The 25,601-nt window shown below is 51.4% G+C and overlaps 1 protein-coding gene and 1 pseudogene across 1 annotated transcript; one reads left to right on the top strand and one right to left on the bottom strand.

The window, feature by feature from the left end:
• Positions 1-9,287: 9,287 nt before the first annotated feature.
• Positions 9,288-9,758, bottom strand: LOC132483782 (small ribosomal subunit protein uS17m-like; annotated as a pseudogene).
• Positions 9,759-19,145: 9,387 nt separating this feature from the next.
• On the top strand, positions 19,146-21,001 carry NICOL1 (NELL2 interacting cell ontogeny regulator 1). Its single transcript, XM_060089499.1, has 4 exons — positions 19,146-19,218; positions 19,498-19,662; positions 19,862-19,950; positions 20,894-21,001. Exons 1-4 carry the CDS (start codon positions 19,146-19,148, stop codon positions 20,957-20,959), a joined length of 393 nt encoding a protein of 130 aa, XP_059945482.1. The 3' UTR covers positions 20,960-21,001.
• Positions 21,002-25,601: the final 4,600 nt, after the last annotated feature.

The raw sequence follows: 25,601 nt of genomic DNA, 5'->3' as shown, positions 1-25,601 counted from the left end.
CAGTTAATGTTCCAGTGTCTTATTTGGGAATGACCTGGGTACTCGAGGAATTCCCGCTGTGAATGGAAGACATTGCCTATCAATATTTCATGTCAGTAAACAAAGGATGTTGTAGCCATCAGTCACTACAGCCGCATCCCCGACGGTGAGCCACAAGGGAGCTCAGGATGGAGACAGGACGCCACCATCAAACTGTCAGCCGCTGCATCTGCCCCGCCCTGCACAGTGCGCCCAGAGGAAACTCAGGCTGCCAGAGCATGGGATACTGGCCCCAGATGGCTACGATGCGTAGCAAAGGAATGATTTCATTAACAGTGATCCTGGGCTTCCCTGGTGGCGCAGTGGTTGAGAGTCCGCCTGTTGATGCAGGGGACACGCGTTCAAGCCCCGGTCTGGGAAGATCCCACATGCCACGGAGCGGCTGGGCCCGTGAGCCATGGACGCTGAGCCTGCGCGTCCGGAGCCTGTGCTCCACAATGGGAGAAGTCACAACAGTGAAAGACCTGCATACTGCAAAAAAAAAAAAAAAAAAAAAACAGTGATCCTTTGAAGCTCCGACTACCTGGTCTTTGTTGCAAAAACCCCTCTGCATCCTGGCCCCTCCCTCACCTCTTCAGAGCAGTCTCTGCCTTATCTGAGATGCTGTGTCCTGGACTTAAGTCCTCAGTTTTGTCCACCAAATAAAACAACTCAACTTTTAGGATGTGCTTTTTTTTTTTTTTCAGTCTACACCATCTAACTTAATTTAGCAGTTCCAAGTTACTAAAAATCTGGAGGAACCATTTTAAGAAGACAGTCCTAGAACATAATTATTCCTAAAGAGTTCATCTAAAAACTCTTACCTCATGTACATTTAATTTACTTAAAAGTTTTGACTAAATAAAAAAAAAAGAAAAAAAAGTTTTGACTTGGCCTCTGTGCACCAGTGCCAAATCAAATCTTGGAGATAGAGTTTTGGGTGAAGTAGAAAAGAATGGCTTTATTGCTTTGCCAGGCAAAGGGGGACACAGGGGCTCCTGCCCCTCAAAACTGTCCCAACCTGGGAGGATTTGGTGCGTTTTATAGCAATGGTTCAAGGGCAGGTTGCTGATAAGGATCAGAGTGTGTGCAGGGCCTGTGCTCCTTTAATCTGGCCTCAGGTGGTCTCCTGATGAGCTTCTCTGGTTCCTTTAATCTGGCCTCAGGTGATCTCCTGATGACTTTCTCTGGTTCCTTTAATCTGGCCTCAGGTGGTCTCTTGATGAGCTTCTCTGGAATGAAGAATGCGAACATCTTCCATTTGTTGGGGGTTTTAGTTCTGTAAAGAGCTCAAAGATATTGTTATGTGTATCCCTTGAGGGGGAACCAGAACCCTGCCCCAAGGCTGCACCATTGTTTCTTGGCCGCTCCTCCCTTGTCTCTGCATCCCTTCCCTTCCCTGATTAGCAACTGTTCAAATCTTCCCCTTGGGACTCAGGGAAGGTCATGGGGGCTGGAGTCTGATCCCTACAAACAAGAAATGGGGGTCAAAGAAAGGTTTGCATGCCCAGGAGTCTCACAGGGTCCTGCTCTGTTTCAGTTTTATCATATCAAGTTATTTTTCTTGCTGACAAGTTTTGTAACAGGAATAATCAGATCTTAATTTGACTTGTAATAAAGCTAAGTACAATAAAAGTATTACACTTAATGCTGATGAGTCTAAAGACATGTCTGTATTAATTAAACCAAACTTGTTTTCATTCATTAAAAATTAATCCTAGATGATATGATCCTGAAATTCATTTAGGTTAGTCTTATATTTCTGAGTATCTACATAAGCACTTAATTTCCCTTAAGCCAATTAAATAGAGCTCTTTTACAAATTAGTTTTGGCAATACCACACACCCACAAAACACACATGCATAGATACATACAAACAGAGACCCTGTGCTTCTGAAACCAAGCAGGACCCTGTGAGGCTCCTGGGCATGAAAGCCTTTCTGTGTCCCCCATTTCTTGTTTGTAGGAAATAGACTTTAGCCTCCACCACCTTCCCTGAGTCCTAAAAGGCAGGTCCAAGCAGTTGCTAATCAGGGAAGGGAGGGGATGCAGAGACAAGGGAGGAGCATTCAAACAATAGTGCAGCCTTGGGGCAGGGTCCTGGTTCCCTCTCAAGGGATACACATAACAATATCTTTGAGCTTCTTACAGAACTAAACCCCCCCAACAAATGGAAGATGTTAACTACCTGATGAAGCATTCTTCATTCCAGAGAGAAGGTCACAGTTCAATAAACTCGGGATCCACAGAAGCCCATCATGAGACCCCCTGATGCCAGATGGTCTCTGGACTGAAGGAATGCAGGCCCTGCACGCACCCTGATCCTTATCAGCAATCCCACCCCTTGACTATAAGATGCCTCACAAACCCCCCCAGGGATGGGACTCACAGTTTTGAAGGCATTAGCCCACCGTGGCCCCCTTTGCCTGGCAAAGCAATAAAGCTATTCTTTTTTACTTCACCCAAAACTGTCTCCGAGATTCAGTTCAGTTCCGGTGCACAGAGACCGAGTTTTGGCATCACTTCTCATTCCAAAATTTCAGCCATGAATCAGGTACAGTAATACAAAACCCATCAGTTACAGAAGAGGTTGGATTCAGGGGAGTTCCCTGGTGACCTAGTGGTTAGGATTCTGGGCTTTCACTGCTGTGGCCCAGGTTCAATCCTGGGTCAGGGAACTGAGATCCTGCAAGCCACACGGTGCGGCCAACAAAAGAGGTTGGATTCAAATTGGTTTTCTGGCCAATGGAACAAATCAAGGTCACCTGTTTAGATGGCTAAACGCTTTTTACTAATACTTATGGAGAAGACACTTAAGATTTGTCCTGTCCTTGACAAGTTCCAAATTACCTAACTCCCTTTTGTTTTTCCTTTATTATTATTATTATTTTTTTGCTATATGCGGGCCTCTCACTGTTGTGGCCTCTCCCATTGTGGAGCACAGGCTCCGGACACACAGGCTCAGCGGCCATGGCTCACGGGCCCAGCCACTCTGCGGCATGTGGGATCTTCCCGGACCGGGTCACGAACCCGTGTCCCTTGCATCGGCAGGCGGACTCTCAACCACTGCGCCACCAGGGAAGCCCTGTTTTTCCTTTTGATAAGAGTTACCTTCCTGAAATTTGCAATTTCAAAAGATGGCCTAGATAAGTGTTCCTGGAGAAGACCAGGTAGAACATTTACATCTCAAAAGCATAGGAGGAGAAAGGCAAGTTCTCCTAGGAGGAATTTCTGTTTCCTTAAGGCCAGATTTTTAAAAATATATATGTTCTTATAAGCCTCAAGATAAATAGGGGAGGTTTGGGGAGCGTTAAAAGGATTAGTGGACTTTGGGTTGTTTCTGAAGCCACACCTCTGGTCCTGTAAAGACTAGATTTGTGAAACAAGGGCAGCTGTTTTCAATTCCTCAAAGAATTGGGTGCCACCTCCATGACAATAATATCAAAGGACTGACATACCCATTCACCTGTTGGAATGTTTTACTTTCCTTCATCTAGCTTAGGGGAGAAGTCAAAAAAAAAAAAAAATCCTACCAGGCTCTGAATATCAGCTATGTTTAGTTTCGTCAGACCAGTGGCCTTTAATCTTGATAATCCATTTACAAAAACTTTGGAGGATCCTACCTGGGTTTAAGAAATTCTTTAACTGTGGCCCTCAGTTCCACCTTTGACTCAAAGAGGCTTGCCTACAGCCTCAGGTGGTCCCATTTCTAAAGGTGACCACTGAATAGCGTCTTCAGAGTGGAAAGCAATTCAGACAGAGGATGAAAATGAGCACTCAAAGGAGCACGGAGGGGACCAGTAGCCAGCCAGAGTCAGAGGGTTTTTGTTTGTTTGTTGTAGGCACGTTTTATATCATTAACTTTTCATTAGTCTTCTACAACATCCTTTAATGGAGCTATTTTGGAATTTTGAAGGCTTTTGGGGCTTTTGCATACCAATTAAAATAGGTACAATAATAAATTGAGAGCCCTCTAAATTTTTTAACAATTTAGAAGTCTTTCCAATTCAAAAGATCCAAGAAGCTAGCCCTACAAGCATTTTCTCCTGCTCATCTAATTTTAGAAAAGAGAAAAGCTCTTATCACCCTTGTTTCCAGTAGATGCTGTGGGCAGGGGTCCAGGAGACTGACTGACAGGGAAAGGACTTACCCTCTGCTTGGCTTTCTCTGTGCATGCAAAAATCAGTTTTGGAATGCCAAAAGAGCCCCAGCTTGGCCACTTCAGGGCCCGATTTCCTTTAATTCCTGGTCAAGGATGCAGGCATACATACAAATGCAAGCATCTGTAAGCCCAGCTGGCATCTCCACAGGTGGCTGTCTGCACAAGAGCTGTTTGGCCTTTGAGTCACAACTTCCCATGTCCAATTTGGTCGCCTAATACAGAGGTGAGATGTGACCTTAACAACTTTCTGAGGACAGTGTTGTGTGCTGCTTCTGAGCCCAGCTCCCCAAGGAATGACCCTTGGGTCGGTTGACCATCTTATGTGTCTGGGTTTCTCCCTCTGGCAGAAACTGCCGTGGGTGCTCGGGCCACTAGATGATCAGTCTATATTGAGTGTCCCTGGCCGAGCAGTACTTACCTAATGGCTGTCGTGGGACCCCCTGTGGGACTGATACACGTCTGGAGGATGGATCCTCAGACACTTCCTCGAGGTTCTCAGTCACCTGGGAATACCTTGTGGCCTCACGGAGCAGATGTCCCTTGTTCTTGGGAGCTGGATTAATTCAGCCTCTCCTTTCTCTACCAAAGGGTTTATTCAGACCATATATCAATGTGGTTTTTTGTTTGTTTTAAGCCAAATTTAACAAAAACCCAGCCACCTATGTTTCCCTGGACCTCCCTTCCAGATCCTCCTAGGTCCCTGCCTGGGAAATGTACTGGTGTCCCTTAAGGCTCCAAGTCAAGTAGAAATAGCTTGAATAAAATTTTTAGGATCATCCCTTAAAAGCAGTGAGATCTGGATATCAGGAGAACTCACCAGAACACCTGAAGAGTATGGAGAAACCAGTGGGGTCCATGGGCCCAAGCTGGTACTGAGCACGGGTTTGGGGGAGACTCCATGTGTCCTCTGGTGGGTGTCTCTGATACACCATGCTAATGTTGACAAAAAAATTCATCAATAGTTGATCTAAGAAAGAAAGGGAAATTGAGCCAACCTGACGACTATAACTTGGGAGACAGTCTTTCAGAAAGTTCTCAGCACTGTTTCGCCCATTAGAGGTCAAAGCACAGGTATATAAGTTTTTGAGACAAAGGGCTGTACGTCAAATAACATACTGACAGGTTACACAATCCAGGTCTGCACATACAAAGCGAATAGTGGGTCATCGTGACTCCTTACTACAGTAAGAAGAAAGGTTCTCTCTTGAGGACGTTTGGTTAACACAGACGCCCAACCCACGCTCAAGGGGAGGGAGGAGGCCCAAATAGGCTGAGAAAATTTTTATGTTTAGATATTTCTTGTTTCATCCAGAATCACGGACAGAGAGAACAGACTGGTGGTTGCCAAGGGGGAATGGAGTGGGAGGTCAGGGTTAGCAGATGTAAGCTTTTATGTATATATAGAATGAATAAACAATAAGGTCCTACTGTATAGCACATATCAATATCCTATGATAAGACATAATGGAAAAGAATATTAAAAAATATATATGTATAACGGAATCACTTTGCTGTACAGCAGTAATTAACATAACACTGTAAATCAACTATACTTCAACAACAAAAAAAAGCTAAAAATAAATAAATATTTCTTGTTTTGTCATAAAATACAAATTTTATTTTGTCACATTGATTTTATCTATTATTTTCTCTTTTCAATTTCATTAATTTCTGCTCTAATTTTTTTTTTTTTTTTTTTTTTTTTTTGCGGTATGCGGGCCTCTCACTGTTGTGGCCTCCCCCGTTGTGGAGCACAGGCTCCGGACGCGCAGGCTCAGCGGCCATGGCTCACGGGCCCAGCCGCTCCGCGGCATATGGGATCCTCCAAGACCGGGGCACGAACCCGTATCCCCTGCATCGGCAGGCGGACTCTCAACCACTTGCGCCACCAGGGAGGCCCTCTGCTCTAATTTTTATTATTTGTTTTCTTTTGCTTTTTAAAGTTATTTATTTATTTATTTATTTATTTATTTATTTATTTATTTATGGCTGCATTGGGTCTTCGTTGCTGCATGCAGGCTTTCTCTAGTTGCAGCGAGCGGGGGCTACTCTTCATTGCGGTGCACGGCCTTCTCATTGCGGTGGCTTCTCTTGCTGTGGAGCACGGGCTCTAGGTGCGTGGGCTTCAGTAGTTGTGGCACGCGGGCTCAGTAGTTGCGGCTCGTGTGCTCAGTAGTTGTGGTTCGTCAGCTCTAGAGCGCAGGCTCAGTAGTAGTGGCGCATGGGCTTAGTTGCTCTGCGGCATGTGGGATCGCCCGGACCAGAGCTCAAACCCATGTCCCCTGCCTTGGCAGGCGGATTCTTAACCACTGCACCACCAGGGAAGCCCCTCTTTTGCTTACTTTGGATTGCTCTTCATTTTCTAGTTTCCCAAGGAAGAAGCTTAGATTGTTGATTATAGAGCTTTCTTCTTTTCCAATATATGCAATCAATGTTATAAATTTCCCTCTAAGCACTGCTTTTGCTGAATCTCACAAATTTTGATAAGTTGTTTTATTTTCATTTAGTTCAAATTATTTTTAATTTCTCTTGAGATTTCTTCTTTGATTCATGTGTTATTTAGAAATGTGTGGGGTTTCTTTTATTTGTTTGTTTTTTTATTGAAGTACAGTTGATTTACAATGCTGTGTTAATTTCTGCTGTACAGCAAAGTGACTCAGATATACACATATAGACAATCTTTTTTATATTCTTTTGCATTATGGTTTATTACAGGATATTGAATATATTTCCCAGTGCTATACAGTAAGACCTTGTTGTTTATCCATTCTCTATATAATAGCTTGCATCTACCAACCCCAACTCCAAGTTCATCCCTCTCCTTCCCCCCTCCCCCTCGGCAACCACAAGTCTGTTCTCTACGTCTATGAGTCTGTTTCTGTTTCATAGATAGGTTCATTCGTGCCATATTTTAGATTCTGCATGTAAGTGATATCATATGGTACTTGTCTCTCTCCTTCTGACTTACTTCACTCAGTATGATCATCTCTAGTTGCATCCATAGAAGTGTGTTTTTAAATCTCCAAGTTTTTGGAGATTTTCCAGCTATCTTTCTCTTACTGATTTCCAGTTTAATTCCACTGTGGTCTGAGAGCAGACACTGTATGATTTCTATACTTTTACATTTGTCAAGGAGTGTGTTATGGTCCTGAATGTGGTCTGTCTTGATGATTGTTTCCAGTGACTTTGAGAAGAATGTGTATCCTGCTGTTGTTGGATGGCGCAGTCTATAGATGTCCCTGTCATGCAGTTCATTGATAGTGCTGCTGACGTCACCACGTCCTTACTGACCTCTGCCTGCTGGATCTGCCTGTTTCTGATAGAGGGGTATCGAAGTCTCCAACCATTATAGTGGATTCATCTATGTTTCTTTTGTTCTTGCCTTAAAATCTATTTTATCTGATATTAACATAGTGATACTGGGCTTGTTTTTAATGAGTATTTACATAATATACCTTTTGTCCATTCTTTTACTTTCAACCTTTCTGTATCCTTATGATGTAGTTGTGTCCCATATAAACAGCATATCGTTGTGTTGGTTTTGTTGTTGTTTTTTAGGGTGACAATCTTTGTCTGTTAAGTGGAACATTTTGTCCATTATCGTTGAATAAAAATCATTAATATGTTGGTTCTCTCTTTTTGTGTCTTCTTTTGGATTGAGTCTTCTTTTTTTTAAAATTTATTTTTGGCTGCATTGGGTCTTCATTGTTGCGCGTGGGCTTTCTCTAGTTGCAGAGAGTGGGGGCTACTCTTTGTTGCAGAGCATGGGCTCTACGTGCACAGGCTCAGTAGCTGTGTCTCGTGGGCTCAGTAGTTGTGTCTTGTGGACTCTAGAGCACAGGCTCAGTAGTTGTGGCGCATGGGCTTAGTTGCTCCACGGCATGTGGGCTCTTCCCAGCCCAGAGCTCGAACCCGTGTCCCCTGCATTGGCAGGCAGATTCTTAACCACTGTGCCACCAGGAAAGTCCCTGATTATTCTTTTTTTAAAAATTTTTACTTATTTATTTATTTTGGCTGCACCACGTGGCATGTGGGATCTTCTCTGACCAGGGATCGACCCCATGCTCCATGCATTGGAAGCATGGCATCTTAACCACTGGACCACCAGGGAAGCCCCTGGATTGATTATTCTTTACCATTCATTTTATCATACACATTAGTTTAAAAGTTATTCATTCTGTTTATATATATATATATATTTTGAGTAGTTTCACCAGCAGTCACAATGGGTCTGTTTCACTTATTACAGTCTAAAATGAATAACACTGGGTCTTCCCTGGTGGTCCAGTGGTAAAGAATCCTCCTTATAATGCAGGGGACGTGGGTTGGATCCCTGGTCAGGGAACTAAGATCCCACATGCCTTAGGGCAACTAAGCCCATGCACCACAACTACACTGAGCTCGTGTGCCTCAACTAAAGAGCCTGCGTGCCGCAAAGTACAGAGCCCGCGTGCTCTGGAAACCGTGTGCCACAACTAGAGAGAAGCCTACCCACAGCAACGAAAGATCTTGCATGCCTCAACGAAGATCCTGCGTGCCGCAACTAAGACCCAATGCGGCCAAAAATAAGAAAATAAAAATAAATGAATAAGGGACTTCCCTGCTGTCCAGCGGGTGGGACTCTGTGCTCCCAATGCAGGGGGCCTGGGTTCGATCCCTGATCAAGGAACTCGATCCTGCATGCATGCAGCAACTAAGAGTTCGTGTGCTGCAGCTAAATAGTCCGCATGTCGCAGCTGAAGATCCCGTGTGCTGCAACTAAGACCAGGCACAGCCAAAATAAATAAATAAATGATAAATAAATATATATATATTTTAAAATAATAAATAAATAAATCTTAAAAAAATAAATAAAATGAAATGAATAATACCAATTTCCATGTATGGTCATATGGCCTACCACTTTATTTTTAATTTTTGAAACATGACCATAAACCTTTATGAGAAATTATAATAAGGTCTTTATTTCATTTACTTTTAGCTATGTCATAAATACATAAATAAAAAAAAGAAGAGAAACTGGATGGTTTGTGAGGAAAGAGAAAAAGTTTTCCATAAAGCAAATTTAGAAATCCTTCCCTTTTGGCTCCGTTTTCTGATCCGCCTTCACTGTGTTGAAGAGAGATCAAGTTCTTCCAGGTTTTTGCTTAGGTGGGTGGTTTCCAGACTGACCAGACTCTCCAGGTCTAGGTGGTTCCTGCACAGCGCTTTCCGGTCACTGGATCTATGACTTGTCCAACCTTGAAAATGGTCTCAGCCAGTTCACACTCCACATGCTTTGTTCGCGGGACAGGTAGAGCTCTGAGAAGCACAATACCCCCACGGTGCACTGCTGGAGAGCATCGTGGGCAAAGTAGGTTTTTTGCTTATTATGATACTGGTCCTCTGGATAAAATCCTTTCGTAGATTCAGCTCAACTGTCTTATGTAATCAAGAATGCTGTCCTTCAGCAACCTTTAATAAACAGGGATCCAGAACAAGTCTGGTCACTCTCACTTTAGCAGTTTTTTGCATTGCTGTCCCATGACAGCACTTGGCATGGACAGATGAACGAGCTATTGACATTATGTGGCTTTGGTCACCTGGAGGGCTCCCACATGGCAGTCTATCATTTTAAATATCTAAAAATACTGGACAAAATATGAAACAAAGGTTTTCAGGCAGTAGAAGACAGGCACTGCAGAACAGTGATCCTTGGGAGAAGGGAAACAGCAAGGTGAGTTCCATGGTTGGCCAGCCTGCCCCTGGAGGAACTTCCCAGGCTGCAGGACACGGAGGAAGAACCCAAATAAAGCTGGGTATGCCCGTGGCTTGAAGAGACAGAGTTCAGCATCTGGGGAGCCCAAGGTGACTAGAACTTTTCAGGCAGGGTTGCAGAGGGAAAAGGCAAGGCTCTGGGGCTCTGCAGTGTGTCCCTTCCAGTTCTCAGCATGTACAGAAGTGTCCCGAGGCTGGGAAAGACCCTGGAGTAGGGAAAGTGGAACAATCCTCAGAGTTCACACGGGCCGGAAAGAGGTTCCCAATGGCCACGGGGCATTGAGTAGAGCGCTCAGAAAGCTGTTGCTTAGTATTAAGGTCAAACTGGCTCAGACTAAGGAGTTTTCTGAGCCCACCTAACGAAACCTAAAAGGAAGACCCAAAAGGATCAAATTATTTCTAAGTATAACTAACTGCATTCCAGAACAAAGCTCAAAAACATATAAAAAAGAAAAAAAATCCCAATGACCCAACACTATAAAAATTACAATATCTGGCATCCGATAAAAATGACCATAAACATAAAGGAGCAGGAAAATACAACTCATAATAAAGGGGAAAAAAATCAATCAATTGGAACAGAACCAGAAATGAGACAGATAATAGAATCAGTAGACAAGGGCATTAAAGTTTATTATAACTATCTGAAATATCCAGGAAGGTAGGAGAAAGATTAAAAGATGTTAAGTAGGGCTATAAAAGACCTCAAATGAAAATACATGTCCAGGGACTTCCCTGGTGGCACAGTGGTTAAGAATCCGCCTGCCAATGCAGGGGACACGTGTTCGAGCCCTGGTCCACATGTCGAGGAGCAACTAAGCCCGTGCACCACAACTACTGAACCTGCACTCCAGGGCCCGTGAGCTACAACTACTAAGCCTGAGCACCGTAACTGCTGAAGCCCTCATGCCTAGAAACCATGCTCCACAACAAGAGAAGCCACTGCAATGAGAAACCCAAGTGCTGCAATGAAGAGTAGCCCCTGCTCGCCACAACTAGAGAAAGCCCACACGCAGCAACGAAGAGCCAAAGCAGCCAAAAATAAATAAATAAATAATAAAATAGAAAATACATGTCCATACACAGACTTGTATGTGAATATTCAGAACAGCTTTATTTGTAATAGCCAAATACTGGAAATTATCCAAATGTCTATCAACAAGTGAATGCACAAACAAATTGTGGTTTTTCCACACAGTGGAACACTGCTCACCAATAAAAAGAACGCACTATTGATGCACCCAATGACATAGACAAATCTCAAAATAATTTTACTAATTTAAGGAAGACAGACAAAAAGTAGAATATATTGTATGATTTCACTTACATAAAATTGTAGAAAATGCAAACTAGCATTTTGGTTATCTTGAGGGGAGGTGCCAGTGAGAGGCAGGAGGGGAGACTGCAAAGAGAGATGAGGGTGTTTGGGTGGCAGTGGGTATGTTCCTTATCTTCATGGTGGTAATGGCATCACAGGTGCATGCTGACCTTCAAAATGAAACAGTAGTTTTACCAGCAAAAATGGGTTTACTCGGGAATAGCAGAGAATTGCGACTTGGGACAAGCATGCTACACAAAGGCCAAAGGCAAGTCTAACAAAGGAGAGGAACATTATTTCACAGAGAAAAAGGAGGAAGTTGGGAGGGGTTGTTTTGAACCAAAGTCCATTGGAGAAAAGTGAGAGTTCAGAGTGGTGATGGATTCTGGCTGAGTTTCTGGGGAAGTAGATTTCTTGTAGGAGATGCCCTGTACATCTTTTCCTGTGGAGACCTGTAATTGATGATTCTTCCTGTGACCAACTTTGAGTGGTACTGCATGAGAGCTCCCCCTTCTGGCCTCCTGACTCCATTTCAGTGAGGTTTCCCTTTATTAATTTTCACATGTATACATCAAAATCGATCTAATTGTGTATTGCATGTCAATCACACCTGAATGAACCTGTAAAAGGGTGACAAAATATATTTAATAATACTTTCACCCTCCTACCAGAAATACAGACCCTTTGGGTATTTTATCCAGAGCACTTTAACTCTATTAACCTCTTCCTGATTTATATGTTGCCACATATTTTAATTCTATCCTTTTATTGTTGTTTAGTGGAGTCATGGCTTCTTTATACTGTATTTACCCCCAGATTTTCCTCTTACTTTGCCCCCCAGTTAGTTCCAGATCTTCTATCTAGGAGCTCTTTATCTCAGCCTGAGCTACATCCTTTAGAATTTCCTTCCTAAGGACATTCTGTCTCTGAGTAAACGTGTGTTTATTTTGTCTCATTCTTTGTTTAAAAATATAAGTAATCTTTTTTTAGTAAATACATACAGAAATGTGCAGAAATCATAAATATACAATTGAACTTCCACAAAGTAAACACACTGTGTCTCCAACATCTGAGTCAAGAACCAGAGCATTACCCACGCCTTGGAGTCACCCCTGAACCCCTCCCAGTATAATTCTTTTAACATGCTGCTGCTCAGTTTGCTTGTATTTTGTTGAGGATTTTTGCATCGATGTTCGTGAGGACTGTTGGTCTTCAGTTTTCTTCTAGTGCTTCTCCGGCCTTGGTATCAGGTAATGTTGGCTTTACGGAATGAGTCAGGAAATATTTCATACTCTTCAATTTTTTGGAAAAGTTTGAGAAGGATTGGATTAATACTTCTTTAAGTGTTTGCTAGAATTCACCAGTGAAGCCATCAGATCCAGGGCTTTTCTTTGTTAGGAGATTTTTGACTATTGATTCAATCTCCTCACGAGTTATGGGTCTATTCGGAATTCCTATTTCCTCATGATTTCGTCTTAGTAGGTTTTGTGCTTCTAGGAATTTGTCCATTTCATCTAGGTTATCCAATTTGTTTGTGTACAATTGTTCACTCTCTTGTAATCCTTTTTATTTCTGTTGAATTGGTAGTGATGCCTCCACTTTCATGTCTGATTTTAGTAAATTGAGTCTTCTCTCTCAGTCTTCCACTTTTCCTTCTGTTATTGATTTCCAGCATCATCCTGTTGTGGTCAGAGAATGTACTTTTTATGGTATCTAGCTTTTAAAATCTATTGATGGGAAGTCCCTGGTGGTCCAACGGTTGGGATTCTGTGCTCTCGCTGCCGAGGGCTCGGGTTCAATATCTGGTCAGGGAACTAAAATCCTGCAGGCCACACAGCGCGGCCAAAAGAAAAAAAAACTATTGAGACTTAGTGACTTAATATATGATCTCTCCTGGAAAGCGTCCCATGTGCACCTGAGAAGGATGTGTGTACAGTTGTCACTGGGTGGAGTGTCCTGGGCACGACTGTTATATCTGGTTGGTTTACTGTGTTGCTTAGGTCCTCTGTTTCCTTACTTATCTTCTGTCTGGTTGTTCTATCCAATATTATGAGTGGGGTATTGAAGTCTCCAGTTGTTATTGTAGAACTGTCTGTTTCTCTCTTTAATTCCATTAGTTTTTGCTTCATATATTTTCATGGTCTGTCATTAGGTGTGTAAACATTTATATTTGTCATATCTTTTTGCCATATCAAAACTTTTATTAACATGTAATGTCTTTCTTTGTCTCTTGTAAACTTTTTCGATTTGAAGTCTATTTTGCCTGATATTAGTTTAGCCACCCCTGCTCTCTTTTGGTTTTTATTTGCAGGGAATAACCTTTTTCATCCTTTCACCTTCAATCTATTTGTGTCTTTGGATTTAAAGCGAGCCTCTTGCAGACAGCATAGAGGGTAGATCATGTGTTTTTATCCATTCTGCTCGGGTTTTCCAAGGCTTAAGATGAGGATGCCTCCTGCTAGGGATCATTTGAATTTTCTTCTGCCACTTGCCACGAGAATCATCATGAGTCCAGAACCATTTCCAAATAATTTCCTTGTCTACACTTTCCTGGCATATCCCGGAGCATGGACTTTGCAGCTTCATGCTGAAGCCAGTTCTTGTGTTACAACCCTTCTTCCCTTCACCCTCAATATCAAGACAGCTCACTGCCAGGCCTGCAGGCCAGGAGAGGAGGCCTGGGCTTACTTCTGGTGTCTCTTCCCTGCTGAACGAGTGGTGTGTGTGCATCAGACTCACTCTGGACCTAAACCGCTAACGCTGGAGCCACGAAGCTCAGACTCTCATGCCTCTTCTCCCAGCTCTGTTTGCTGGCAGGGCCTGGGCAGAGTTAACCTGATGACCTCTGCCCCCTGAACCCACCCCCACCAGTCCCTCCCCACCTCCTCCGGGGTCATTGACAACTCCCCTGGGCTCCACCTCCCCATTTGGGTTTTCCCTTGGTGGGGGAGGTAAGTGGAAGGGGGAGGTGAGGGTTGGCGGGGAGAAGTGAGGGCAACCTGAGTGCTGAGAGTTGGGGGCAGTGGGCAGATCTGCTCTGGACACAGGGGAGAGGGTCCCCGAGAGGCTGTCCTGGGCAGAGCCCATGGCAAGCACAAGCAGCCTCTTCCCAGTGCCTGAGGAGACGCCCCTGGACCCACACCTCTGCCCCACAGTGGTGGCGGCCAGGGAGAGTCTGGAGTGGATGAGGGCTCTGGGGCGTGAAAGGGATTCATGCCCAGAGCGTCCTGGCGTCACTGTGCAGGCCACGTTCATGCTGACATCTGTGCTTCAATCTCCAGATAGACAGCGGCTCGGAACCCAGGCCTCACAAGGCGTTCACCCTGCACCCTTTCACTTGCCCACCCCGAGGGCTTCTCCTTTCCCCAGCTGCCCACACGGCCCTCCTCCCACTTCCTGCCCCCTTTGTCCTATCCGGTCCAAGCCCTGGCCAAGCAGCTCCTCCCAGGCCTGGGCTGCACAGCCAGCACCTCTCTGCATGCGTAGACCCGTCTCCTGCTCACCTGGGCCTGTGCTCACGCAGTCACACTTCCTGTGCATCTTCTGAGCACCCGGTAGGGAGGGCCTGGCCTTCTGGCGAGAAGATACAGACGGGGGCCCCTCAACTGCTGCTCTGTCCACAGTTTGGGCCGGATCATCCTTTGTGGGGTTGTCCTGCTTTGCAGGATGCTTAGCGGCACCCTTGGCATCTACCCAGTGGGTCCAGTAGCACCCCTCCTCCCAGCTGCGACCGTCCAAAATGCCTCCAGATACCAAGTACCCCTGAGGGCAAAACTGCCCCCCACCCCCCGAGAGCTCTGGATACAAGGAACGATCAACGTATTTAATAAAGTACATAGTGAGTCAGGTGAGAGTGTAAGGAAAAGGAAAAATGTAGGATGGGGTAAGAGGGACTGGAGAGGATGGGATGGTGTTATGGACTGTTCCCATCCCTCCCACACAATTAATGTGTTGAAGTCTTAATCCCCAGGGTGCCTGTATTTGGAGATGTGGCCCCTAAGGAAGAAAACAGGCTAAATGAGGTCAGAGGGGTGGGGCCCTGATCTGATAGGATTAGTGTCCTTTTAGGAAGAGACACCAGATGTTTGCTCCCTGGATGTCTCTCCTCTGTTTTCTCTCCCTCTGTGAGCACACAGGGAGAAGGCCAGGAAGAGTCAGAAACCAAACTGGTGAGAACCTTGATCTTGGACGTCCAGCCTCCAGGACTCTGAGGACGTTTAAGCCACCCAGTTTGTTTTTGTTACGGCAGCCTGAGCCCATTAAGCCATGTGGGGTAGGTTGCTATAGTACACAGGATGGGTGGGCTGGCTCTCATGGAGAAGGAAATACTTGAGCAGAGCCTCAAGGGAGAGAGGAAGAAGGCTGTGGCATCCTTGGAAACAGGTGGGCCCAGCTTGAGGAAAGGCCCTGGGGCAGGAGCAGCAGAGTGTCCCCAGCGGCCTGGCAAGGAGGTTATGTGGCTGGCATGGCGTGGGCAGGTAAGGGGTGGGAGGGAAGGTTGGCAGGCAGACAACCTCCCAGCCACGTCAGGGCTTGGACTATCACTGGGGTGAGACAGGATCCGTGGAGGGCTGTGAGCAGAGAGGGGGCAGCATCTGATGATGATTTAAAAGGTCCCTCTGTCATAGCAGCACTATTCACAACAGCAAAAGCATGGAAGCACCCGCACGTGAATGGAAACAAAATGTGGTCCATACACACAGTGGAATATTATTCAGCCTTAAAAAGGAAGGGAATCTCGACACCTGCTAAAATGTGGGTGAAACTTGAGCACATTCTGCTCAGTGAAACAAGCCAGTCACAAAAGGACAAAATACTGTGCATTTCCACTTTTATGAGGTCCCTGGAGGAGTCAAATACACAGAGACAGAAAGTAGATGGTGGGTGCTAGGCACTGGGGGAGAGAGGAATTAGTGTTTAATGAGGACAGAGTTTCAGTCTGGGAAGACGAAAAAATTCTACTCATGGGTGGTGGTGATGGCTGCACAATATGGTGAATGTTGTGAACCGTACTTAATGCCACTGAACTGTACACCTAAAAATAGTTAAGATGGTAAATTTTATATTTATTTTACCACAATTTAAAAAAGAAAATAAGAAAGGTCTCTCTGGCTGTCTTAGGGCAACTGGACCACAAGGAGGTGAGCTACACAGAGATGGTGAGAGAGCTCAAGAGTCCAGGTGAAGGACTTCCCTGGTGGCGCAGTGGTTAAGCATCCACCTGTCAATGCAGGGGACGCGGGTTCAAGCCCTGGTCGGGGAACTAAGATCCCACATGCCACAGGGCAACTAAGCCCGTGGGGCAACTGAAGAGCTCGCGTGCCACAACTAAAGAGCCTGCATGCCACAACTGGAGAGGCTGTGCCCAGCAACTAGAGAAGCCTGCATGCCGCGATGAAGATCCCGCTTGCTGCAACTAAGACCTGACGCAGCCATAAATAAATAAATAAATATCTAGATAGATAGATAGATAGATAGATTGATAGTCCAGGTGAGGGGCAGTGTGGACCAGAGGCCTGGAGCCTGGTTCAGAGAATGATTCTGGTGGCTCTGAGAGTGGAGTGCACAGGATTTCTAAAAGGACTGCTGTGGGTTTGGTCTGAGCATCTGCCAGGATGGACTGCCCTCACCAGAGATGGGGAAGGCTGTGGGCAGTTGTTGGGTTTTATTCTGGGGGGAAGAGGGACAGCAGGTGGAGGGTGAAGTCAGGACATCAGATTTGGACATGCTGACCTTGAGAAGTCTATTCTCCAAGTGGAGGTGTCCAGGGCAGCTGGATGGGACACCTGGAACTTCATGGCTGGTTTTTACAGCTGCGATTGGACAAGGTCACAAAGGACATGGCCCTGAGGAGGGGGCATGAAGAGGTGGGGAGCGAAGATGGAGCAAGGAGGGGAGGGGCCATGGGGCCACTGATGGCCAGTGGGGAGGCCTGAGGACTGGTCCTTGGATGCTTTAGGTGGGTCAGGGCAGTGCCGGGACGCTAGCTGGACAGGTGTGCGCTCAAGAGAGAAGGGGAGAAACTGGACAGCCAGGAGAGGTGATGGGGGCGGGGCGAGGGGCTTACGAAGTTTGTCTTATTTGGATATGAAAGAAATCACAGCCTGCTGGCTGAAAAGCCAGTGGGGAAGGAAAATCCGTACCCCTGGGGAGGGGAGAGGGAGGAGGAAGCAGGCTAGGGTGAGGGAACAACGGCGCTGGCAGGGGTGGCGGGGTGGGGGTGCGGAGAAGAAGTGTGTGGCCAGGCACTCAGGACCCGGGCAGCCCTGCGGTTCCGCCCGGCGGACCGGTGGCGCGGTCCCCTCGGTAGAGAAGCACAGTTGCGGGGAGGTTGCGGCCAGGGGCTCGAGGGTGTGCGGGGCAGGGATGGTCTGGCTGGGCCGCGCCGGGGAAGCGGGAGAAGGGACACTTTGATGGATCCACGCGTCCGCAGCTGTGCCTTCCACCGCACCGCCGCCGAGGTCTCCCTGAGCCTTGCCCGTGCGCGCGCAGGGACAGCGGGGCAGGAGCCGGCGCGCGATCCGGAGGCAGCGGGACGGGACGACAGGTAGAAAAAGTCCGTGCCGTGTGGCGCCCTCCGGCCACACGTCCCAACCCAGTGGCCCCGCGGGGCTGTTGCTCAGGCCGGCCGCCGCGCCCCGCCCCACTTGGTGGCTGTGACCTTGCGACCCGGGCACTGGGTTCCGGATAAAGGGCGCGGAAATGCGCACGTCCGGGAATGCCGCCCGCTGGCCCCCCATCCCCTGCGCCAGGCCGGCCCACGTTTCCGGAGGCCCCCAGCCCAGGCCCGGGCTGCAGCGCGAGCCTGACCCTGAGCCCGACGGAGAGGAGAGAGTGGCGCTCGCGAGCACTGCCCCCTCCCCTAGGTCAGCAAACCCTCGTCCGGTCGGGGCCTTGGTCATCCCATCCCGTGCCGGGGCAACAGCTGACCCAAGGCCCGGGGGTGGGGCAGAGGGCATTTGGCCCGGCGCTGCCCACCAGGAAGGGGGCCGGGCGCTGCCCCGCACAGCGCGGGCTCCGGCGGGGACGCGGGCCTGGGCGCACTCTCCAGAGGTCGCGGCCTCTGCATCAGTGCTGCGCCTCGTAGAGACCAAGTAGACGCCAAGTGGAGACCTTCCCTCTCAGAGGGACCGGGTCTCCCCCGCACGCGTGGGCCTGGCGGGGACCTGAAACCTGCGCGCATCGGGGCGCCCGCGGGGGCCACACTCGGCTCTTTACTTCCAACAACCTTGTGTGGTCACGAGGGAGCAAAGGGCACAGAGAGGCCAAGTGACCCCTCCGAGGTCATGCAGCGGGGGTGGGGGTGTGTGGCAAATAGGTGTCAGGGCGCGGAGTGGCGGAGGGGGGACCCGGCAGGCCGATGGGCTTCTCACCCGTCCCTCTCCCCTGAAGCGCAGGGGCAAGGCTGGGCCCGAGTCAGGAGCGGAGAGAGCGGATCCCCCACCGGCCCACGGGCCTGGGTCGCTCCTGGCCCCGATCTCCCCCGAGGAATCCGAGCCGACTGGACACCCCTGGCCCGGGAGCAGAGGCCGCGCCTTTGCATTCACTGGCCCCTAGTCCCTGGCGTGCCTCGAGCCCCTCCCTCAGGATCGGCCCAGGGACACCCCAAACCCCGGGACCGCCGAGCTCCCGCGGCAGATTTCCCGCTTCCTTGGCTTAATTCCGGCCGGCAGTGGCTCTGGAGGTGTTATCCAGGCGCCGCCTCCTCCAAGCAGCCCTCCCCACTCCGTGGCCTGTGGGCCTGACGGTGCTCTAGGCGCAGATCCCGCCCGGGGCTGGGCACACGGAGCTCAGGAGCCACCTCGGTCCCTTTAAGCTAGCTGTTCGCGCAGTCCCGGGGTTTCCATGACGACGACGTCTGATAGGGGACCCGGGCGGGGTCGGGGAGCATGCGCGGTGCGCGCCGGACGCCGCAAGTCTTCCCGAGTCGCCGGCGCTGCTGTCGCGGCGTCCCCAACTGCGGTAAAGGCGGGGTGGGGGTTCGCTGGGCCGGGGTGGGGAGGAGGGAGAGGGAAGGGGTCGCTGGGCCCGGGGGGCGTGGCGGGGGTGGAGGGGCCGGGATGGGGAGCTGCGAGACCCGGCGGGCCGGGTGGGGGGTTCGCTCGTCCCGGGGGGCGGGCCCTGGAGGTGGGTTCGCTGGTCAGCGGAGGTCGGGGTGGGGTAGGGGGTCGTGAGGCCGGGTTCCGGGGCGGGTGTTCGCTGGCCGGAGTTGCGGGCGCTGCTGACCTTCGGCTGCTGCAGGGCGCCCGACCTCCCTCCGCTCGGCCATGGCCCCCTCGCCGCCGTGCAGGCCCCCTCGGTCGCCGCCGCCGCTGCCGCCGCTGCTGCTGCTGCTGCTGAGCGTCGCGCTGCTGGGCGCCCAGGCCCGCGCGGAACCCGCCGCCGGGAGCGCCGTCCCCGCGCAGAGTAGGTGACGCGCGCGTCTGCGGAGGGCTCCTCCATGGCCCTGAGCGCACCCGGGCGTGCGGGAGGGGCGTGGCTCGCCTTTGTTCCTAGGGTGGGCCCCGCGCCCCCTCGGGTGGGAGGTGTGGGGCGCACGGAGGCCGCTGCTCCGGTGGGTCCGGGCTGGGGGCGCGCCCCGCGTCCTGACCCGCGTCCCCCACAGGCCGCCCGTGCGTGGACTGCCACGCTTTCGAGTTCATGCAGCGTGCCCTGCAGGACCTGCGGAAGACGGCCTGCAGCCTGGACGCGCGGGTGAGCCTCCCGAGGAAAGGAGGGTGGGGAGGAGGAACGCCCCTCTCAAATAACCGCCACACTCTGTTTCTGGTCCCAGTGTGGGAAGGCGGGGGCAGTCCAGTTCCCCTCCTCCCCAGGGCCTCGCTGGCACTTTTCCCGGGGGTCACCGGGAAGGACAGCCAATCCCAGTCCAGCCTGCCCCGGGTGGAGTGCTGAGGCCCAGTGGGAGGGGAGAAACAGAGGCGGGGGAAGAGGTGGTCGGAAGGGGGTGCGTAGGGCTTGCTGGGCACGGAACGTTAGCTTGGGCGCAGTTGTCTGGGGGGTTCCTTGCCCCCGGCCTCACCTGGGGAGGGACGGGTGCGTGCACAGGGGCCAGGGGTCAGCCCCGTCAGCCGACGGAGTTTCCATTTGTGACAGATATATACACTCCTTCTGAGAAAGGGAGAGCATTCCTAGAAGTAGAAAGAACGGGAGATCCCACCCTGCTCCCCTTTTCTGGCCAATTCCCAAGGGCCCGGCCTGAGACCTGTGGCGCCCCCTGGGGGCCAAGGGGCCTGAGTTTCATTGAGTCTGGAGCTGGGTTCCTGAGAGGAGCAGCCCCAGCTCACCCTGGGGGTCGGGGGAGGGGTGAGAGGGGCCCCTGAGAGCCGGTGTAAGTGCTGAGCGGAAGCTGGGAAAAGTCGTCCCGGTGTGGGGCTGAGGAGGGCAGAACTGGCCCAGGACTGCAGAAGCTCTGGGCCGGGAGGGGGGCGTCTGGAGGGCAGCAGAGGGTCCCCTGCCATCAAAGTCTGCAGAGCTGGAGCTGGGGGTGTCCTCACATAGTCCAGTTCAGGCTCTGAGAGTCTTGGGAATGGGTGGAGACAGAACTGCCAGTGGGTTTTGGGGGGAAGCCGGGAGCCCTCGGGAGCTGGGAGGCGGGGGGCAGCGGGCGGTGCCCTGATGGCCCCTTGTTGCTCTTCAGACGGAGACCCTCCTGCTGCAGGCCGAGCGCCGGGCCCTGTGTGCCTGCTGGCCGGCTGGCCGCTGAGGACCCTCAGCCAGACTGCTTCCTCACCAATAAACACCTGGCCTGGCATGCCTGTGTCCTGTCTCCCTGCTCTGGCTACCATCGCCGCCTCCTGGAGTCCCCAGTTGGGACTCTCTCTGGGCCTAGGTTTCTGCAGCTGTTCCGTGAGGGCTGAGGCCCTCGGGACACCTGTCCCACACCAGTGCCAGAGTTGAGGGTATGCATGTCCGGCCACAATTGTGAACCTGTACCCACGGGCATGGTGGCCACGGCGAGTCTGCCTTCCAAGGACCTCTTTCCTTGCCTGCCTGCACTTATTTTGAGGTGGGGGGAGGGGGGCGGTGTAGAGGCGGCCTGGTCCCTAGAGCAGCTGCCCCGGCGCCAACCCTCCCAAGGCTCTTCTGTACCACAGTGAGGACGCCTGTGGTCAGGGTCTCCCTGGCAGTCCAGCTGGTGGACCCCACACGGCAAGGCCACTGTGACCAAGAAGCCTGAGGGTGTCGGGAGAGGGGCGATTGGGTGGCGGGGGAGGGCTCCTCTGGGAAGAGAGGGCTGGGTCCTCCCCCCAGCTTCCACCCTGCCTGCTGGGTCCCTCCTGCGCACCCCCGCCCGGACCCTGGGCACCAGGAGCTCCTGGCTCAGACACGCATCCACACACGTGTCCTCACAGCACCGGGTGGGAGGCCTCCCTCCCTCCCTCTGTTCATTCTGGGAATGTTTTTTAAAGTAAGAATTAATACCTTTTTTTCAAAGTAACGCATGCACACTGTAAGAAACATCCAGGAACGCGGCAGGGCTGCGATTGGAAGTGACCACCATGGGACACTTGGCCTCTCAAGGGCTTTAGTTCCCTGGTTGTGGCTGCCTCAGTGCAACATGCCCCTGCCCCCACCCCGCTTCTGCTGTCTCAGGTGGGTGGAGCTGGACACTCCTGGTCCACTGCCTGGAAGACGGCACCAGTCCCCAGCCCAGCCTGGCCTGGCCTGTCTTTATGATCTGAATGCACGTATCTGTTCAGACCCTCTGCCGCAGGCCCTTCCCTGCCCCAACGGGCTTCCCAACCCTTGACCTTGACCTCTTCTGTCCTCGGTTCTCTTCCGCTGGAACCGCCCGGCGTGCAGGTGCCGATCCAGGTGTCAGGATCACAGTGAACAAACCAGATTCCTACCTTGGCTGTGGTGGGAGGCCGAGCTCTAGGTGTCTGGTGGCAAGGAAGCCTGTGAGCTTTACATCTGGCCAGAGAAAGCCCGCGCTGGGGGCTGCTGAAGCCGTGGCAGGCCTAGGGCCGGCCCTCAGGCCTGGCTGTGAGTGAGGTGCAGTGGCAGGGCTCAGGATCCACCTGTCCTGGGGCCCTGGAAAGGAGCGGAGCATAGCAGAGGCAGGTGCCTTCCCATCAGGGCACTGCCAGATGGTGCTCGTGTCCCATTGGTTGACCTCTGTCATGTGGCCACTCCTGGCTGCCAGGCAGGCGGGATGCAGCCTGTGTTTGCTGGCCTGCGGCCAGATTCACAAACACAGAGGACCAGTGAGCACTTCTCAGTATGAAAAGTACAAGTACTTCTAGTATAAGTACTTTTTAGTATACGCATGTCCCATGCAATATGGGACGTACTTAAATTAAAAATTATTGGTTTATCCAAAATTGAAGCTTAACTGGGCATCGTGTATTTTGTGGGCAGCCATGAACCCTTGCTCGGATTGGGGTTCCTGTTACCATAAATGATGGGGGCAGCCGAGGGTGGCCGTAGAAAGCCTCTTAGGGGAGCTGCCCTCTGGGAGGGAGTAGGGGCACAGCCCAGGCGGACGGGTGTGGAACCACAGGCAGAAGGGCCGGGGACGCTGCTGTGTAGGGTCTGCCCAGCAGAGTCAGGCAGGAGGGCAGTGGGCAGCGTGAGGGACAGAGCCTCCTCGGAGCCCTGGGGGGTCTGGGCAAGCCCATGTCTGTTGGAACGGGACGTTTCTGGCTGCTGGTTGAAGATGGACTCAGGGGCAGGGGCAGAATCAGGGTCCGTGGGGATGTGACGCAGCCATCAGAGCTGAAGAGGGCCCGGGGCTGGGCGGTGGCAGCGGGAACAGCAGTGAGAGGAGGAGCTGGGCTCCAGGTGTATCTGAAAGTAGAGCCAGTGGGAACTGCGGGTGTGTTTTGAGAGAAAGGGATGAGGGTGTGAGGGGAAGAGGGATGGAGTTAGCAGAGAGGTCCAGGAGGCTACCGGACAGACACACCTGGGAAAGAGGCTGGAGAGAGAAGGCTGGGACACAAGTGCTGGTTGAGAGCCCTGCGGTGAGTGTGGACAGAGGAGCGATGTGCTGAGGGGGCAGGGGGAAGAGAGACCCCCGAGGAGATAGGCTCTCATGAGACAGGAAGAGAACTGAGACTGGCTAGGGCTTAGGAAAGAAGTCAGCGTGTCTCATGCTCCTGAGGTCAAGCAAGGCCCAAGGCTGGACCCCTGGATTGGGCAGCCCTGGTCATCGTCAACCTTGACAAGAACAGGGTCGGTTGGGGGCGGGGAAGGCCTGAAGGGGGTTGTCACTAGAGAAGTAGATAGAGTCAGCACAGATGACTCTGGCAAAGAGTTTAGCCTTGTGTGTGGTCAAGGCCCATGGCATTCAGGTTCTGTCCTGGAGCTGTCGTACTGCTTTCTGGCTGATTGGATCAAGAGCATCTTTCATGCTGGGAATGCATTATCCTTGGGACAGCGTTTGTTTTCCCTAGAGATTGTGTTTGCTTTATTGTTCCCCTCGTCTGCTTTTATCACGTTCTGACATTTTCTGGCAGTCAAGTCATTCCCGTTACGTCCCCTCCCTGGCCCATGCCCTCCTGCTCCTCGCCAGCTGGGCATTCCCACTGCCCACTGCCCACCTTGCACTCTTCTAGTTTGGAGCCACTGTTTCCTAGATTCCATGCCATCTTCTTCCTGTGGCATCCCTTCAGATAGCTTCCTAGAAAAGTGTGGTAAGTAAACTTTCTGAGCTGGCCTGTCTGAAAGTACGTTATCTTCTGCTGGCACGTTCAACTCATAGCCCCTGCCACCCCAGGGCCTTTGTACATGCTGTCCCCTCTCCATGGGGTTCCCCCCTTGGCCTCCACCACCCACCTCACTCTTTAGCCCCTTATCCCAACTTATTTTTCTTTGTCCCAAAGGGATACTGGAGTGTTGATCTCTGTTACTGGCTTATTTCCTGCCCCACCCCACCCCCTGGCTTGTAAAGTGCCAGGAGAACGAGCTTTGTTCTTTTCAGGGCCCAACAGAGGGTAGGCACTCACCCAACCTGTGTTGAAGGGAAGGATGGGGGGGTGGGTCATAGACTCCTGGTGAGGAGGTGAGCAGCTTGGGTCCAGCGGCCGGCAGCTGCCCACAGCAGGTGGGTCTTGGGAGCCTCGCTTCTTTCCTGCCCTCAGGAGGCTCTCAGAACTTCAGGTCCACTCCAGGTGCTGCACAGGTTCTAATCAGGAGTTTTTGTCCTTCAGTTGGGGAAATAGTATTGATAATAACCTTTATTTTCTTATTTCCTCCCCTTCATGTTCTCTTAGAGGAGCTCCTGTTAGCTGCCTCTGATCTGGCCCTGATTCTTTTTCCTTCCCATCCTCTGGCCTTCTGGCCACTCCCTCCTGTACTCCCACCGCCTCTGCCGTCCTTCCCAGTCCCTCCTCAGGCCCCCCTTGACCTGTGACCCCAGAGGCCCTTTCTGCCTGCGGGTCCCTTTCTTCATCTGGGGTGGAGGGCTGTTTTGCTAAATGAACCGGCCCGTGTAGGGCACCCTCCCCACTCTGGCCTCTGGGATCTGGGGGCGGTGGTCTCGCCGCTGCGCGAAGGACCCCTGCCACCTCTGTCAGGGACCTGCGGGGCTCTGGCAGTGGTATCAGGCCAGGGAATCTCGGGGTGGTGGGGGCAGCCAAAGCGAGAGGAGTGTGCGGAATTCGGCGGGGCAGGGCGGGGTGGGCACCCCGGCACTGGGAGGACAGACCAGACCCCTGACTTCGCCCCCCAGGTTCTCTGTAAAATGGGCTCCTGATGGCAGCACAGGGCGTGCTTCCCGGCGCTCCCACTCTGCCTGGGTCCCTGAGCACGTGATGCTGCGAGGGGCAGTCCCCTTCCTGGCCTCTAGGTGACTGCAGCCACCTCCTTGGGCCCCAAACTGAGGCTCATCGGCGGGGCTTGGGGCCACCCTGTTGCCTGCACCTCTTCCCACTCAGGCCACCCCCAACTCACAGCCCCTTAAAGTCCAGAACCAAGAGCTCCAAGAGCCCCCAGGTGGCCATCCCTGGGGCCCAGCCCTGGCCCTTCCAAGCTGAGTCTGGCTCCTCCTCCCCACCTGGTCCTGGCACTCTCCAGGACCCTCTGGACCAGGGGCTGGACCACTGCCTCAAGGCCTCGGGGGCTCTCAGGGACTTCTGGGGGCTGCAGGGTGAGGTCAGGCCACCTGGACGGGAGGGCGCCCCACAAGGTCAGGCTGAGTGGGACCCCAAGCCGCTCGCTCCGTCTTTGGGCCTGGCTGTTGGGGGTGGAGGAGGGGCAGCCTCCTGCTCAGGGCTGGAGATTAGATGGGGTGGGTAATAGCCAGCAGAGGCTGTGGCCCTGTAGGGACTGGGCCACTCTGCTCTGAGGGACCCCTTCACACCTGGATCTGGGGTCAGGATGCTGCCCAAGAGCTCCTGGACAGT

This window comes from Mesoplodon densirostris, chromosome 1, assembly GCF_025265405.1.
Source record: "Mesoplodon densirostris isolate mMesDen1 chromosome 1, mMesDen1 primary haplotype, whole genome shotgun sequence".
Classification (NCBI taxonomy): domain Eukaryota; kingdom Metazoa; phylum Chordata; class Mammalia; order Artiodactyla; family Ziphiidae; genus Mesoplodon; species Mesoplodon densirostris.
Note: the sequence above shows the minus strand (reverse complement) of the source record. Positions and strands in the feature narration are given on the sequence as shown.